General features: G+C 42.4%; 1 protein-coding gene across 2 annotated transcripts in view; it reads left to right on the top strand.

The window, feature by feature from the left end:
- The window catches only part of crebbpb (CREB binding lysine acetyltransferase b), a 34,384-nt gene that overhangs the window by 10,316 nt on the left and 8,077 nt on the right, over positions 1 to 15,991 (top strand). Inside the window, exons 3-17 of one of the 2 annotated variants that reach the window (XM_074695933.1) lie at positions 4,039 to 4,206; positions 8,058 to 8,310; positions 9,347 to 9,460; positions 10,724 to 10,969; positions 11,095 to 11,194; positions 11,933 to 12,070; positions 12,171 to 12,288; positions 12,415 to 12,589; positions 12,687 to 12,749; positions 13,013 to 13,134; positions 14,305 to 14,493; positions 14,639 to 15,016; positions 15,211 to 15,384; positions 15,510 to 15,690; positions 15,805 to 15,923. In XM_074695933.1, the coding sequence (XP_074552034.1) occupies positions 4,039 to 4,206; positions 8,058 to 8,310; positions 9,347 to 9,460; positions 10,724 to 10,969; positions 11,095 to 11,194; positions 11,933 to 12,070; positions 12,171 to 12,288; positions 12,415 to 12,589; positions 12,687 to 12,749; positions 13,013 to 13,134; positions 14,305 to 14,493; positions 14,639 to 15,016; positions 15,211 to 15,384; positions 15,510 to 15,690; positions 15,805 to 15,923 (2,538 nt within the window). Of the gene's footprint in view, positions 1 to 4,038; positions 4,207 to 8,057; positions 8,311 to 9,346; positions 9,461 to 10,723; positions 10,970 to 11,094; positions 11,195 to 11,932; positions 12,071 to 12,170; positions 12,289 to 12,414; positions 12,590 to 12,686; positions 12,750 to 13,012; positions 13,135 to 14,304; positions 14,494 to 14,635; positions 15,017 to 15,210; positions 15,385 to 15,509; positions 15,691 to 15,804; positions 15,924 to 15,991 lie in introns of both variants that reach the window. The other variant, XM_074695932.1, reaches the window with a different exon arrangement.

Genomic DNA, 15,991 nt, shown 5'->3' with positions numbered 1-15,991 from the left:
CTATGAATGGAACAGTTCACAAGAACCATGGTCAGTTCTTATTACTGTTTTGTGGTCACAGTTTTCTGTCCGGTTTGGTTCGGTGTACATTGTTGTTGTTTTAAGCACCTCAGATTACCATATACCCTAATAATCCACAATTATCAGATTATTTTTAATCAATTATATCATGTATAGTCATGAAACACCTGAAAGAAAGAGGCTGTTTCCCATTTCAAACATCATTAAAGCTGAGTGAAACACTGCTAGTTTCAACACGCCAACTCCTCAGAAAGGAAAGTCACTATTGTCTGTCCCAGAAGTCACTAAAAGCCACTATATGATGCTGTTGTTTAATTTGGGAGAGACAGAAAGCAGGTAAAACACAACATCATAAATATGTTTATAACTTTTGTGTTTATAACTACAAATTAACATACAAATTAAATATCAACCCTCCTCCCTTATCTGGGCTGGGGACCAACAGAAGTGACCATAATGAGACACAAACTTGCGTGATTTCATCTGCTGCAAGTGAGGAGGATTGTCTGTGTTTTGGATAGGGGAGGGGCTCACACACCGACCATTGAGGAAATCAAACTCCAGAAAAGTCGCAAGAATTGCCGTCTAAGTTGGTAACACTCAGTCGTGGTTTTATCCTCCACTTTTTTACCTTAACTTAAATCTAAAATGCTCCCTGACAGCAGAACGACTCTTCCTGCTTATAATATAAACAACACACGCCTCACCACACAACTGTTCTTATGTATCCTTTGCCTCGCATTGCACATACATAAGATTGGAGCTACATATTTGCTCCAAACTGAGCTTTAAAACAAAGAAAAAAGAAAAACACGAACCAAAGGAAGCATGTGCGCCCTGAACGAGTGAGGAAAACTGAACGGTTCTGATTTTCTTTATTAACCGTTCCATTCCTATGATCCAGTGTTCTGTCCTCTCTTGAATAAAGTCATTAAAAGTTAGAAAAAAAATAACTAAAAAAAGTCTGCAGACACTGCAGGCAGTTTTAACATTCCTAAATTAACCTTTATTTTTTTTTTTAATGACAGCTTCAAATCTGATTTTGGGTGTATTGACTGTGGACCTCAGCTGCCGACCATATTGCCCCTCAGGGACCATCAAGATTTTCTAAATCCAAAATCTACAAAAGTTTTAGTTTTGTGTCTAACCTACTCTTTGTTGTGACTCAGAACAATAAAGTTTAGTTTTGCTTGCGATAAAAATAATCTATCAGTCATACTTTGAATCGACAGTGAAACCCAAAGTCTGTTTCAGTTTCATGACTCAATTAAGAATCCATCTCAAACATGTTACTCTTCAAGATAACCATGAATATTAGATAGTAATGTGCATGAATAATAGATGTTATTTATTTATGCATTACAACAACAACAGAAACAGCATCATGATATCAGCATTAGAAATTGGCTGTCAGCCGACTTGCGTTGTTGTCTTTAGGATTGCCTGTTTAAAAGCTAATATCAACCACTATGTTGAAGCCTCTACTCGCTGTCCTTGACTCAAGTATTTCCTTTTTCCTCCATCTTCCTCTCCCTCTCTGGCTGTGGAGCCTCTGCCCTTTGATAATTGAGCTGTAAATCATGTTTAGAAAAGCGAGCTTGTGTGTTGCCGTCATGTTGGGGGAGTCGAGGTGGAGAGGAAAGAAGACGACGATTTGGTAGGAAGAGGAGGGAAACACTGGAGACTTTCTGTGCTGCTCCACTGTCTCACAGCGCGGTGACTCTCCTCTGCTTTAAATGCGGTTCAAGTAAGAGGAGGGCGATGTGTGAACGGGAGGGAGGCAGAGGGGAAGCATCTGAGTGTTTCTTTGCAGGGGGGGAGGGGGCAGGCAGCAGCAGCGCAGCGCTCTGCTCAGCTGTTGAGCAAGCTGCTCTGTCTCTGCTGGGCTGGGCTTGCTCTGTCTGCCTGAGCACCGCTGGCAGCAGGGAAACCTCTGTGGAGCAGAGCAGACTGCTGCTTCGGCCACCGTGGTGAAAGGCTGGCGGAGTAAGCCGAGGAAAACATGCAGAGGGACTTTCGAAGCAGGGAAGCTAACTTTCCTGCCCTAGAATGTTTTTACATACAGTGACATTTTGAGTTTTTAGGGTTGTTAGTCAGGCTGGGACTATGTGCTATTCTCCTGATTTGATTCTGTTACGATTTTTGGGTGCTGATTTGATTTAAATTGTGATTCTTTGATATTTACGATTTTTAGTTTGCTTTTTTAAACCAGACCATGTGAAAAAGTTAAATGATGATGATAACGTCTACAGGCCGTATCAGGAGCTATATTTTCCCATTAAATGCACATCATGTGAGTCAGAGAGAAACATTTCATCCTCTGCTGGAGAAGTGGTAACTTTTTTCCAATCTCGTTAAAAAACAAAGGCTGAAATGAAGAATTTGAGGCCCCAAAAACGTTTCATCTGAAAATGCAGTGAAAAAAATCTGGCCTTACACGGGAACGCTAAAGAACTGAAAACGCTGTAGTGAGCATGCCAGGCCTGTAGTTGGTGCTATAACTGTCTTGTCCAGAAGCAGCTTTTGGAGGATCTCCACCGAAGTAGAGTTGAGCCGATCATCCGGTGTATTGGGGAATACTAAGTGCAAAAGATGCACATTTTGTAGAAAGACAGTTAGTAGATTCAGCAGATTGAGCAAAACCAGCACAACTTGGTAGTTTGCGGTGATTGTAACAACGGTACTGTTGTCGGTTGTATGTGCTCGCACGAAGCGTAGTATGACGTCAGCGTTTCCACTGAAAACGCCGGCTTACTGTTTACACAGTGGCGATGTCGGCAGCGTTCCAGAATGATACCACTCTGGGGGCCATTTTCAAAAGTTTGTGTTTTAGTTTGGCTAAAATGAAGTTTCCGAGTGGACGCGAGGCTGAAACACAGCAAAACTTTTGTGTTTCACCTTAAAACCATTGTCGTGTACTCAGCCCCTGAAATTGGAAAAAAAAAGAAGTTTTTTTTACAAAGAATCACAATTGTGATACTGTCAAACAAAAAAAATCCCCCTTATATGGTATAACAATTTTTTCTCCCATAGAAACATTGCAAACATCAAATCCAACAAATAAGAGTTGATGGCAGAATACACTGCTAGGCATTTGCAGATTTGGCAATTTTTTTTATTTGTGTAACGCGCACACTCAGCTTTGATGTTCTTCCCACAAAAACATGCACCTTAAACATGAGGCTCCACTTAAAAGTGAAATAAACAGGCTTTCCAACTGTTTAAGGTTATTGTCGTCGCATTTACATCAAAGAAATAAGCTGCATTTTCACCAAGCAGACTGGTTTGATTTGACATTTCCACTGACTAATCCCGGTACAGATCCCCAAATAACCAAGACGAGCCAATCCACTCTTTGGACCCTTTCGTTTGGGTGCCAGACTGAACCGATCCGCTCTCGGAAGGTGGAGCAACACACTGCAGACCATTGATTGGTCGGTAAAATCGACCACTTACCGTGCGACAGCGGCTGCATTTCTCCTGGCGGCGCAAAGACTTCTCCGAAACAAAGCTTGATTGCACTTTGTATCAAAGAGCGTCTTCCATCCATGCTCTTTGGTTATTGTGTCACACTGCCATGGCGTCATGCTATTGTTGAACAGATGCAGCTTTCGGCATCGGGCTTACACGCCGCCTACCACGAGGGGGCATGGTTTGCTGTGGAAACACAAACGGGATCAGGCTCAACTGTACCAAAACGTACTGAACGGAACCGGACTGCCTGTTGAAAACGGGGCTATAATCAACCATTAAATAATTTTAATTTTTATGCTGATTTGTTCTCTGTGTGTAAACTTTGCCCAAAGCATCAAAGTGCAGAGTTGTGGGACTTGTTTTAAACACAGAAGCCTACACTGAAGTCCACCCAGCTGTCTGTCAAAGAGCCTCTCTTATGCTCTCACATAGAGATGCTCCTACCAGAGGTTCAAACTTCTCTTTTGTGCCTTTTTCTTTTATGGGTATCTTTTATAATGTCCCAATTTTCTTACCCCCCTCTGTTCTCTTTGTCTGCTATAGATGGGGATGTCAGGAGCTCCATTTAGCCAGCAGTATGGTCAGGCTGGGGTTCAGCAGATGGGGGCAGCAGGGGTCAACACTCAACAACTCCAGAACAAAACCGCCCTTTCCAACAACCTGCCCCAATTCCCCGCTGAGATGAAGGGAGCTGGAAGCGTGCCAAACATGGTGAGTCCACTCGGGCCTTGTCCCAGTGTCCACTTTTTTAGGACAGCTGTTGCAAAAAATGTTTCCAGTGTTAATTTTTATCCACAGTGTCAAAAGCAAAGAGGAGATAACTGAAAGGAAAAATAATAGTGCTGTTTCACAGAGAATCTGATCTGTTTTTTTTTTCTGGTGTATGGAAATATACATTACTTGTTTTTAGCTTTATCCTTTACATCGTAGGCATCCTAACCCACAGTCAGCAGTTATTCTGCAGTGGTCTGTTCAAACTTGAGAGTCTATCAATAAAATGGAGAGTGAGGTTAGGTTAGCTCTGATTGGAGTGGTAGGAGTTGTAGATGGGAACTCAATACACCAGGTATGTCTACAGTCGTCCATCGCTCCACTGAGTGTTGACTGTGTTTGTCGACACACTGTGTTGCATGACTGACAGACAGCTGGAGTCATGAAGCCAAGGAGTTCCTGTACTTCGCAGGAGCCTCTCTTCATTCATGTTGGGCTGTAAAATAGAGCCCGACCAATACAGGATTTTTGGACCCAATGCCGATATCGATACTGGGGGAAAAAAGAAGCCGATACCCGATATATCGGCCGATACTTGATATATCGACTGATATCCGATATATTGGCTGATATATATAATAAATTCATTGATATATACAGGATAAATACTGTATATGAACACAAATTATTACTAGCTATTGAAAAGTTCCATCTTCCATTTAATGCATAGGACTAAAGTAGATTTTAAGTAACAATGTAGCTGCTTCCAAAACATGCAATAAATACAATTACATCAAAATACATTGAAACATTTTCAAAAATTATTTCAACTGGGACAATAACTTGTGAATTTATAAGTCCAGGTTAATCCTGCATGGCATTATGAAGTGAGACGCCATGTAGTCGCCTTATATTTATTAACACACAGGAGCGGGAGCAACAGAATATGCGCGGAGCAAAATTTTTTATAATCGGCTACATTTTGGCCCAATTAATCGGCCCAGGCGATTAATTGGTTGGACTCTACTGTAAAACCTCAAACCTGTTGACTCCTGGTCTGGCTCCGCTCATTATGTCTGTTTGTTGTTGTAGTCAAGCTAAATACAATCTGGTGTTGCCATGGCTTGTTTTATTTTGAAAGTCAGTGGGTGATGTTGGATAGCTTCTGTGTACAACTTCCTGTCCTGCCCAATCTTACCTACGATGAATGTATGCGTCACAGCCCCGGCATTTGCCAAAAATAGGATGGCTGCGTATTACCAGTGACCTTTTGTACCAGTCTAGCAGCCGGACCGCCACAGAATAGATCAGGTGTAAGTTGACACATTGACTTGAATGGAAACTAGGGATGCACTGATATGAAAATTGTGGCTGATACCAATATCCGATATTGATATTGCTGTTATGGCAGAAAACTGATATTTATCAATATTACTATTGGTTAAAAAAACAAAACAAAAAAAACAGATCTTGATACAGATGATGTTTCGCGGTAGTTCAGAAAGGAAGAGTGGTGCGACCATGGAAAAAGACAACAGAGATCATGGAGAGGTTCAAAGGATGGAGCGCCCGAAATGGATGTGATCAAGAAAAAGTTCATTTTGTCTGTTTTTTGGTTCAAAAACAGGAAGAGAGTCCACTCTTCTTTGGTAATTTTGGTGGTCTTAGGTTGTCAGAGAAAACAGTATTACTTGGGTCTTGAAAGATCATTCAAGATGCTCTTAAAATGGGAGGCAGCTAATGAGTAAATTTCTGCCCACTTTTACACATCGGCCGATACCGATAAATAAAAACAAAAGACCAACATTGGCGGGTACCGATATTAATATCGATATTCTGTAAACCTCTGATGGAAACCTATCTGATCTGGTGTCATGATGGAGCAAAACTGGAGATGTATCTGGTGTATTTCAGCCGCAACATTGAACAGTCTGCTCACCTTCTGTTCTCTAAACTATGGTAAAAACCAGGTTTACAGAGTGTGTTTTCTGTCACATTTCAAATACTGACGCTACATAACTATCAATTTATACTTAAAGTTATTGTTTGACATCCTAAGAAAGTGAAAAGTTGTCTTGAACAAAGAAAAGTAGAGTTAAAAAGAAGATCTACTCTCCAAACAAACGCAGGCTTTGGAACGAGTCATGCTCTGAACACAGTGGGTTATAGCGCTCATGGGGAACTTAGACTTAATCTGTAGGAAAAGGTGTAACTGGACTCATGTCAAAGGCCTTTAAATGACTGAATCTCATCTTTGGCAGGGAAAGAGTTAATGCCATCATGTTGTTGAGGCTTTGTCCTTATGTTTAACTGTTAATACTGTGCTAAAGCAAATAAACACTGAACACAAGCATGTTAAACAGATCTAACCCTGCAGCTCTGTGTAGATGAAGTAGTAGTTCTGATCTTTGTTTCTATATCCTTTCGTAAATAAGGTTTTTCAGGGTTTCTGCCAAACCTGGAGCCCAGCGCTTTGAAAAGAACCAGTCTAGGCTCTGTTGGAGATTTCCTTTAACTTTGGGGCTTGACAAACACAGTCGTGTTGAGTTTTCATAAGTGCGACACACAGTGTACGCACGCTGTCTGTGGTGTTGTCCTATATTGACACAAACTGTTGAGGAGGGAGAGAGATTTTTTTTTTCAAGGAACAAAGTAAACAGAGATCAGTAAAATGCAAATTTGCTCAAATACAGGAAATGGTTCATACTAAACAGGAAAATACAGGAAATGGTTCACACTAAACAGGAAATGTCAATCCTTTTTATATTTTTTTAAATGTTAATTTATACATTTTCTTCATGGTTAAAACATATTTCTTCCATCTCTTCCTCTGTCCTTTCTGGTGACCCATCTGCTTCTTTAAATTTGTAAATTTAGATTTTTTTTTTTAACTGAATCTAGATATTCACTTTGTCCCAATTTTTCAAAGTTTTCTTTCAATTTAAAGAGACATGCTGCTGAGCCTGGGAGCTGTTTCATAAACATATGCTTAAAGGGATTTCAATAAAGTGAAGTGTTGGATTTTCTATTATTCAAAACATTGATGTCAATATTTTCGCTTTGTAAATGAATATTGGCTTCAAGTTCCCAGAACCCTGAATTAACCTCTGGACTATGGGGTACCGGGCCTTTTGTGCTGCTGCACCACGTCCGAAACTACCTGCCCAGTCACCTCAGGACCCCACAGACTGTGTATACTTTTAAGAAACACTCAAAAACATTCCTCTTTGAAGAAGCTTGTAACTTACAACTTGAGTGTTTTTTTAAAAAAGAAAAAATCTTTTAAACTTTTCTTGTAGCACTTTGAGTTTTTTAAGAAATGAAAAGTGCGTCATAGATAAAAATTAGGGCTGCACGATTATCGCAATCGTAATCGCAATCGCAATGTCAGCACATGCAATTCTAATTTTTCTCCATGATAACCAAGCAAGTCTGTAGACTCATCATGACACACCTTTTTTTATCAAATCGCAAGCACAATCGCAATCGCAATATTGTCCACCTAATCGCAAATCGCACCTTTTCCCCAAATCGTGCAGCACTAATAAAAATGTATTATTATTAAGTATCAGTTATCAATCTCCTTGACTAATAATAAGGTATTAGCCCTAAGAAACATATTGATCTATCTCCAGTAATTAGTCATTTTAAAGTCTATGTAACAGTCTGAGGTAAAAGTCTGACTGATAGAGGCCCAGGGCCGACGTTGCACCCTACAGCTAAACTAAAACGTGCATTGAATTTACCAATTCAACATTGCAGACACTCAAAGTGGAAAGTTCAGTAACTCTGAATTGAAGCAGAAGTCTGGTTCTGTCTTTGACCTCTCTGTGTGTTTCTTCACTTTGCAGTCTCAGATGCAGCAGCAGGTATCCTCGGTGGGTATGGTCCCCGGGGCTGTCGGCGTGTCAGCGGGCCCAACCGCTGACCCCGAGAAGCGCAAACTTATTCAGCAGCAGCTGGTCCTGTTGCTCCATGCACATAAGTGCCAGCGGCGGGAGCAGGCCAACGGTGAGGTGAGGGCCTGCTCTCTGCCTCACTGTCGCACCATGAAGAACGTCCTCAACCACATGACCCACTGCCAGGCGGGCAAGTCCTGCCAAGGTGAGTGTAGTTCTGCGGTACTGCGCTGTCTTGTACTTTGTGTGTTTTTGTGTGTTTCATCTTCCATTTCTCTATTGCAAGTTTCACATTTTTCTGATACCTATTCAGTGCACTGTTTTTTAACTTTAATTGTGTATATATTTGTATTCTACTCTGTAAACGTTCTTTATTTAATATTGTAATTATTATTATTTTTTTACTACTACCTAAGCTCTATTTTTTCTACTTTTTTTAAATATTTAATTGTACTGAGAGAGAGCAGTTTAAACCGGAGTCAAATTCCTTGTATTCTTGCAGATACTTGGTGAATAATAATATATAATATATAATATAATTTGAACAAAAGTATGTAATGTATCCAAGTGGTTCCACAAGTTTGAGGTGCTCGTCTTATTTGTGCCTGATCAAAAATTGCGTCATTTTATACAACGGATCAAAAATCGGCTTTTTAAAAGAAAATATGGCCGATGGCCGATAGAGACAAATGTCCAAATATCGGCCCGATATATCGGCCGGCCGATATATCGGTCTACCTCTAGTTTTAATAATGTTTCTTTGTACAATTCAAAGCTCGGCTTCTGTGCGTTTTGCTCTGGTGGATCCACTTTTCCATGAAATGCTCATGTGACTGTGAAAATCAGCAAAGATGGCTTGATTCTTATTTAAACGGCGCTCTGCTGGGTGTAATTCTCTTCTTGTCAGAGCTGACAAAATGCAGCTTCCCCTCTGACAGCTGTCGGTAGTCACCCAAGGTTGATAAACTTTGAACTGTGATATTTATAGTGTTTATATGCGTAGAGTAGATGCCAGGATTCCTTTATGGTTTTACGACATGTATAATTGCTTTTACTGCAGGGCCATTTGCACATTGTACTGTAGCAATAAAAGCTTTTGTTTGAGGTTTTTCTGTTTCACTTTATTTTCAACTAAATCTTCTTTTTATTTTTTTTTCATTTCAGTAAGTGTTAAGTTTTAAAATACCAAGGGCTGCTTGATTACTGACCAGGCTTTACTTTTCTGTTTTATTCCTCCTCAGTGGCTCACTGTGCATCATCCAGACAGATCATCTCCCACTGGAAGAACTGTACACGGCACGACTGTCCAGTCTGCCTGCCTTTAAAGAATGCGAGTGACAAGAGGAATCAGCAACGTGAGTAACTGTGGAGTTACTCCAGAAGTCCCTGCTTCTCTTTAAATCCTTCTTACACCATGAAGAAAACAGAAATTAGAAAAGTGAAAAGTGAAATTCACAAATAGTGTGATTTAACATCTAATTTTTACTGTCACAGCTGCACATCAGAGCAGCTGTGACGCTTAGAAACAGCCTCGAGTCAGTGCATGTAGCATGAGGTGGCGCCACCTGCAGGTGGTTCATCCCCCCCACAGCTCTGTGCTGGCTCGCTGACTCGAGAGCTCTCACAGCGAGAGGATTCCTGTAGAAAGGCTGGGCCTGTAATGTGACACCCAGGGGAGGGGCTCCATGTCTCCGCTATTAGTGTGGGCAGGCTCCAGGGACAGGCTGCGCTCTGATTGGCCGAACGGGCATATGACGGATTTAAATCCCCCACAGAGGCAGCGTGCTCTCTGTCAGCAATCAACACAGCAGGGAGCAGCGCAGGGATTTTCAATAAAGGCCTCAGAGAGAAGCTGTCTTTGTTGCTCCAAAGGAAATGACTTTGTTTACACAGAATCATTATTTTACACCATATCACTTGTTTAAAAGCATTTCACATTTTTACTGATAGATTCACTTTTCACACATTTCAAAGGGCCACATTTTATTTTGTGAGAATGACAAAGAGCTGCTCTATCATAGCTTTTGATTACACGTAGTTTGATGTTTTCAAGACTATTTTGACCAGTAAACAACATTTTTAGCCCCAAATATTTTTCACCTGCTCTATAAACAATATTTATAAACCAATTTTTGCCTTTTCTGACATTTTATAACTTTAATATAGTTTTGTAACCTATAATTTGATAAACTATATGTTTTGTGAAAATACATCATCGCATAAATGAATAAACTTAAAGACATCAGCTGAGAGACCTCTTGAGTTTCTGCAGAATGTACAGAGGTTTAGCTTTATGAAAGTAGACTACGCAGAGTCCAAATGTAGTATTAGGAAATGTAAGAAGAATATACTATTTAGAACACGATTTATTTCAGTGTCATAAATGATTTTATTAAAAGATAAAAGCTGGGGGCATGGGTCTGGCTTTGGACATGCCAGATGTAAACAGTAATGTAAATTATTTAGACAGGAAGTTGGTTTCAATGCAGTTAAGGATTTGTTTTTCCTGTTTTTGGACTGCTGTTGAGAAATCTGACATGCTCTGTTTACTTCCTGAATGTTAAAAAGTTTGCTTTCTTTTTCCAAGTAACATCTTTCTCTTGTTCTGCCCTCTCCAGCCATGCTGAACTCCCCTGGCGCTGGCCTGCCGAACGCCATCAGTACAGTGGGACCCGGCCAGCCCAGCGCCACAGCCATCAACAGCGCTGCCACCAACATCGACCCCAGCTCCATGCAGAGGGCTTACGCTGCCCTCGGCCTGCCGTATGGGAACCAGTCCCCTGCTCAGGTGCAGGGACAGGGCGCTGGTCAGCAGAACCCCCAGGGGCCCCAGCACCAGCAGCTACGGAGCATGAACCAGCTCGGTAAGGAGGAGGCGAGACCTCACTGCCTCTTTAGAGGATTATGTACAAGTGTTGGAAATACCATCAACCTGTTGTTAAGCCATTTTCTTATAAACCCCTCTGAATGATAATGTGGGTTTTAACAGGCGCTAATCAGATGAACCAGATGGCAGGAGGCATGGGTGTCCCCTCTTCAGACCAGTCTGGCATGCACTCTGACTCTTCTCTACCATCCACTCTCAACAAGTAAGAAACTCTTGGTCCTGTTTTTTCCAGGGACCCCAGCTTTAGTCTGTCTGCGTTTAATATGAGAACATACACCAGTGGGAGTTTGTAACCAATATATTCACCATTCAGTAAATGTTTTGGTGAAGGTTTAGGCCTTTTGAGTTTGTTTAGTTACCTCCGTCAAAGAGGTTATGTTTTTGGGAGAGTTTGTCTGTGAACAACATAACTCAAAAACTAACAAACAGATCTTGATGAAATCTTCAGGAAATGTTCAGAATAGGATAAGGAAGAAGTAATTTAATTTTGGAGGTGATCCAAATCACTGTCTGGATCCAGGACTATTTTTAAAGGATTCTTCATTATTGTGAGATAGGGATTTTTTCACCATATGTGTATACAACTCCACCATAAATGGTCGGATTGCTTTGCAAAACAATACAAGACAAGGTCACCATAATTTCTGACAGATGTAAAAGTCTGATCCAGATCCTGACAATTTTCTGGATACTAAGATCCAGAATATGAAATATGTACTGGGTCACCATAATTTTCAACACTTCCAGGAAACAAATTATTGTACAAACCTGCTACTAACACCGAATTGTAGCAGACAGTCTGCTGAAAGGGATTTTATGTAGAAACTAGAGAGGGCTGAGGTATCTTAACCAATTTTTATATGGTGTTTCTTAAAGGTTGTTTGTGGAGTTACCAGTTTTCTGTACTTGTATTAAGTTTCTTTGTTTTTCTGTCTTGCAGTCAGCTCATGCCTGACGGGTCTGTAGTGGGAGGCATGGGGAACCTGCCTGCTGCCACCCCTCTCTCTGCTTCAGGGGTACGAAAGGCCTGGCACGAACACGTCACTCAGGACCTGCGCACCCACCTGGTGCACAAACTGTGAGTCTTATAACAAATTTATAAAAATCATCTCTTGTAATGTGAAATAAAAACATCAGAACCTTTGATGAGTAATTTTCATCCTTTGGTCTGGTTTCAGTGTACAAGCCATATTCCCCACCCCTGACCCCGCTGCCTTGAAGGACAGGCGAATGGAGAACCTGGTGGCTTATGCGCGAAAGGTAGAGGGTGACATGTACGAGTCAGCCAACAGCAGGGTATGTCAAATCTAGAAACTTCTCTTTCTCTAAACACCTCAATGAACCACAGAAACAGTCTTTAAAAATCATCAAGGCTGTGTCATTTTATCAAGAACTAACGTGCCTTTGTCTTCTCATCTATAGGATGAATATTACCACTTCCTGGCGGAGAAAATTTACAAAATCCAGAAAGAGCTGGAGGAGAAGAGGCGCTCACGGCTTCAGAAACAGCCTGGCATGGTGGGCGCAGCTGGACCTCAGCAGCCTGGTATGGCTCAGCCAAACGCCATGGGACCAGGACAGGCCGTCCGATCCCCCAGTGAGTAGCCAAACTCTGAGCTATCATCCCCTCTGAAATATAAACATAGAGAGTCACTACAGAGGTTTTAACATTTTTCTTTTTACTGTTATTTCAGATGGACCTGTGCCTATGCCTAACATGCCAAATCAGATGATGAACCGTAAGCAGGTGCCCCAAGGTATCTGCTCTCTCTTGCCTGTCTTAATTTCATCACTTTGCATAATCTTGAAAATATTGATGATGCTATGAAATTATTACAGATTCAACAATTAAATGAGTCTCACTTCCCTTTTGCTTCTTGATAATTTTACCACTTGAGTGCAAAGCTGTGAAGCTGTTTCAAGGCCCCAATGAGCCCATTAGAGTGTGGAATATTAAATTACCCCTCCCTGGTATATTAAACAGGTACATAATTGTGTTTGTGTGAATCTGTTCCCACAGGAATCAATCAGTTTAACCCAATGGCGATGCAAAATGCGCAGATGTCTCAGGCACCGATGGGAGCGCGTGCTCCCTCCCCGATGAACCATCCACAGCAGATGAACATGAGCTCCGTCCCAACGGTTAGATCTCTTCTTTTCTCCTGTCCATTATCACTCAGGTCCTTTCAGAGGCTCATTTACATCATGTGTGTTTGTTGTAGTTAAAACATTTGTCGTACACTGCCTGGCCAAAAAAAAGTCACCACCTGGATTAACTTAGCAAATAGGTACAAGCCTTCTGTTGGATAATTACTGCATGGGTGATTATTTTTCAGTCGGCAACAAGTTATTCAACCCCAACTGGTGCAATGAGCTGCTTCTCATTTCTTAAAGACACATCCCGTGGTCGTGGAAAAGATGTTAGTCTGTTTGAGAAGGGTCAAATCATTGGCATGCATCAAGCAGAGAAAACATCTAAAGAGATTGCAGAAACTACTAAAATTGGGTCAAGAACTGTCCAACGCATGATTAAAGACTGGAAGGATAGTGGGGACCCATCGTCTTCAGGAAGAAATGTGGCCTAAAAATAACTTGAATGATCGTGATCGACAATCACTGAAACATTTGGTGAAATCAAATGGAAGAAAAACGACAGTAGAACTCAGGGCTATGTTAAATAGAGAAAGTAAGAGCATTTCCACACACACTATGAGAAGGGAACTTAAGTGATTGATGCTGGACAGCTGTGTAGACTTAAGAAAACCACAAATCAGTGAGGCTAACCGGATAAAAAAGTCTTCAACTTGCTAGGTAGCATAAAGATTGGACTTTGGAGCAATGGGAGAAGGTCATGTGGTCTGATGAGTCCAGACTGACCCTGCTCCAGAGTGATGGGCCATCAGGGTAAGAAGAGAGGCAGATGAAGTGATCACCCATCATGCCTAGTGCCTACTGTCCAAGCCTGTGGGGGCAGTCTATGATCTGGGGTTGCTGCAGTTGGTCAGGTCTAGGTTCAGCAACAGTCTGTGCTCAAAGAATGAGGTCAGCTGACTACCTGAAGATACTGAATGACCAGGTTAGGTTGCTCAGCATTCAGACTCTACCATCATCAATGAAGATCTTGGTGAAAAATTAATACAACACTGGGTGGAAATAAATCTTGGGATCTTGCAGAATGTTATTGAAACGATGCCACAGCAAAAGCTAAAGGTGGTCCATCAAAATGTTAGTGTGTGTGACTTTTTTTTTGGGCCAGGCAGTGTATCACAGAGTTGCCTGCCATAATGATTTTGTTTTCCTTTTTTCTTACAGATGGGTATGTCTCCGTCAAGGATGCCTCAGGCTCAAGGAATGATGGGTAATCATGCTAACAACATGGTTGCTCAACCAGCCAACCAGGGCCAGTTCCTTCCACAAGGCCAATTCACTACAGCTGCAGGTGCAGCGATGAATGTGAATGTAGGAATGGGCCAGCCTATAACACAGGCCCCTGTCACACAGGTGAGAAGACTCATGCTGGGCTGATGAATGTTGACATGTTTGACTCCTGACACTTCTCTCTCATGAGTTTCTGGATGAAAACACTTGATTGTGTCACACAGACTGTGCATTAGTAAGCTGATCATGCTCCCCTTTGTTCCAGCAGCAGAACTCTAACCTCCCGCTGAATTCACTTGGATCCCTCGGCTCCCAGATGCCCTGTGGTCCTTCAGCCCAGCCCCCCCTGGGCCCCACCCCTCCACCCAATGCCTCTGCCAGCTTGCAGCCTCAGCAGCAGCAGCAGCAGCTGCAGCACCATGCTTCTGCACCGGCCGCAGTGCCGCCACAGCCCTCCACCCCTGCCTCCACTGGTGGGCCCTCATCCACCCCAACCCATTTATCCAATAGTCTCCCTGGTCCCCCTTCAGCCAGGAGCGCAACCCCTGACCCCTCCCAGCCGCTCACTCCTCTCCAGCCCCAGCCAGAACCTCCCAGCCAGATGCAGCAGCCCATTTCAGTGCAGGCACAGCATCCCAGCACACCGGTGAGAAACCAGGGCCCTCTGACATCCTGAGGCTCTTCTGATGCTCACAGCTTTACCAGCTCATGTTGTAGATCACTACACCACTGACCCACAAGAGTACCAATAAATGTCAACCCCTGATGTGCTCAAAGTCAGTATATGTGAACAAAGTGCATCAACAGTGTGATCATTGTTTTTCTTTCCTCTCTGAAAAGTTGTCCCAGGCTGCAGCGAGTATCGACAACAGAGTGCCAACTCCAGCCTCTGAGGCTGAGCTGAGCTCACAGCAGGCCCTGCCGGACATGAGCAGCACTGAAGCCAAACCTGAAGTAAAAGATGAAGAAGATGAGAGCAACTCGGGAAAGAAGCAGACGGATGTAAAAATGGAGGTATGTTAGATTTCACGTCTCAAAGCAGTAAACGGAGTTTGGCGCTTCTCACTCTGAGAACACATTCAGTACTTTATGCTTTCCTCGCTCAGCGTCAGAGTTAATCCTGGTTTTTGTTCGAACAGCAGGACGATGAAACCAAACCCCCTCTGGTGAAGAAGGAGGAGCCAGATGCAGCAGAGCCAAAGCAAGAACCAATGGAAACTGAGGAGAAGAAGCCGGATATGAAGTCAGAACCCAAAGAAGAGGAGGAAGGTGGGGCCAACGGCACATCAGCCTCCTCTGCCGCTCAAAGCCGCAAAAAAAGTAAGAACGGATCTCATGAACATGCAACTGTGCAATGTTCAAAATCAACCTGTACCACTTGTAAAGTGGGATTTTGCTCTTGATGGACTAAATGGTGAATTGTTTTGTCTTTAGTCTTTAAGCCAGAAGAGCTGAGACAAGCACTGATGCCAACACTCGAGGCCCTCTACAGACAAGGTCCAGAGTCACTGCCCTTCAGACAACCTGTAGACCCGATGCTTTTGGGGATTCCTGTGAGTAACTATGATCTCTGGACTCAAACCCACTGTTACACTGTGAGAAGTGGTTTCCTTACCCCTGC

The sequence above is a fragment of the Halichoeres trimaculatus genome, unplaced genomic scaffold (assembly GCF_033239565.1).
Source record: "Halichoeres trimaculatus isolate MK-OKI-2021-1 unplaced genomic scaffold, fHalTri1.1 fHalTri1_scaffold_20, whole genome shotgun sequence".
In the NCBI taxonomy this organism is placed as follows: Eukaryota; Metazoa; Chordata; class Actinopteri; order Labriformes; family Labridae; genus Halichoeres; species Halichoeres trimaculatus.
The sequence above is the reverse complement of the archived record's forward strand: the minus strand, read 5'-3'. Positions and strand labels throughout refer to the sequence as shown.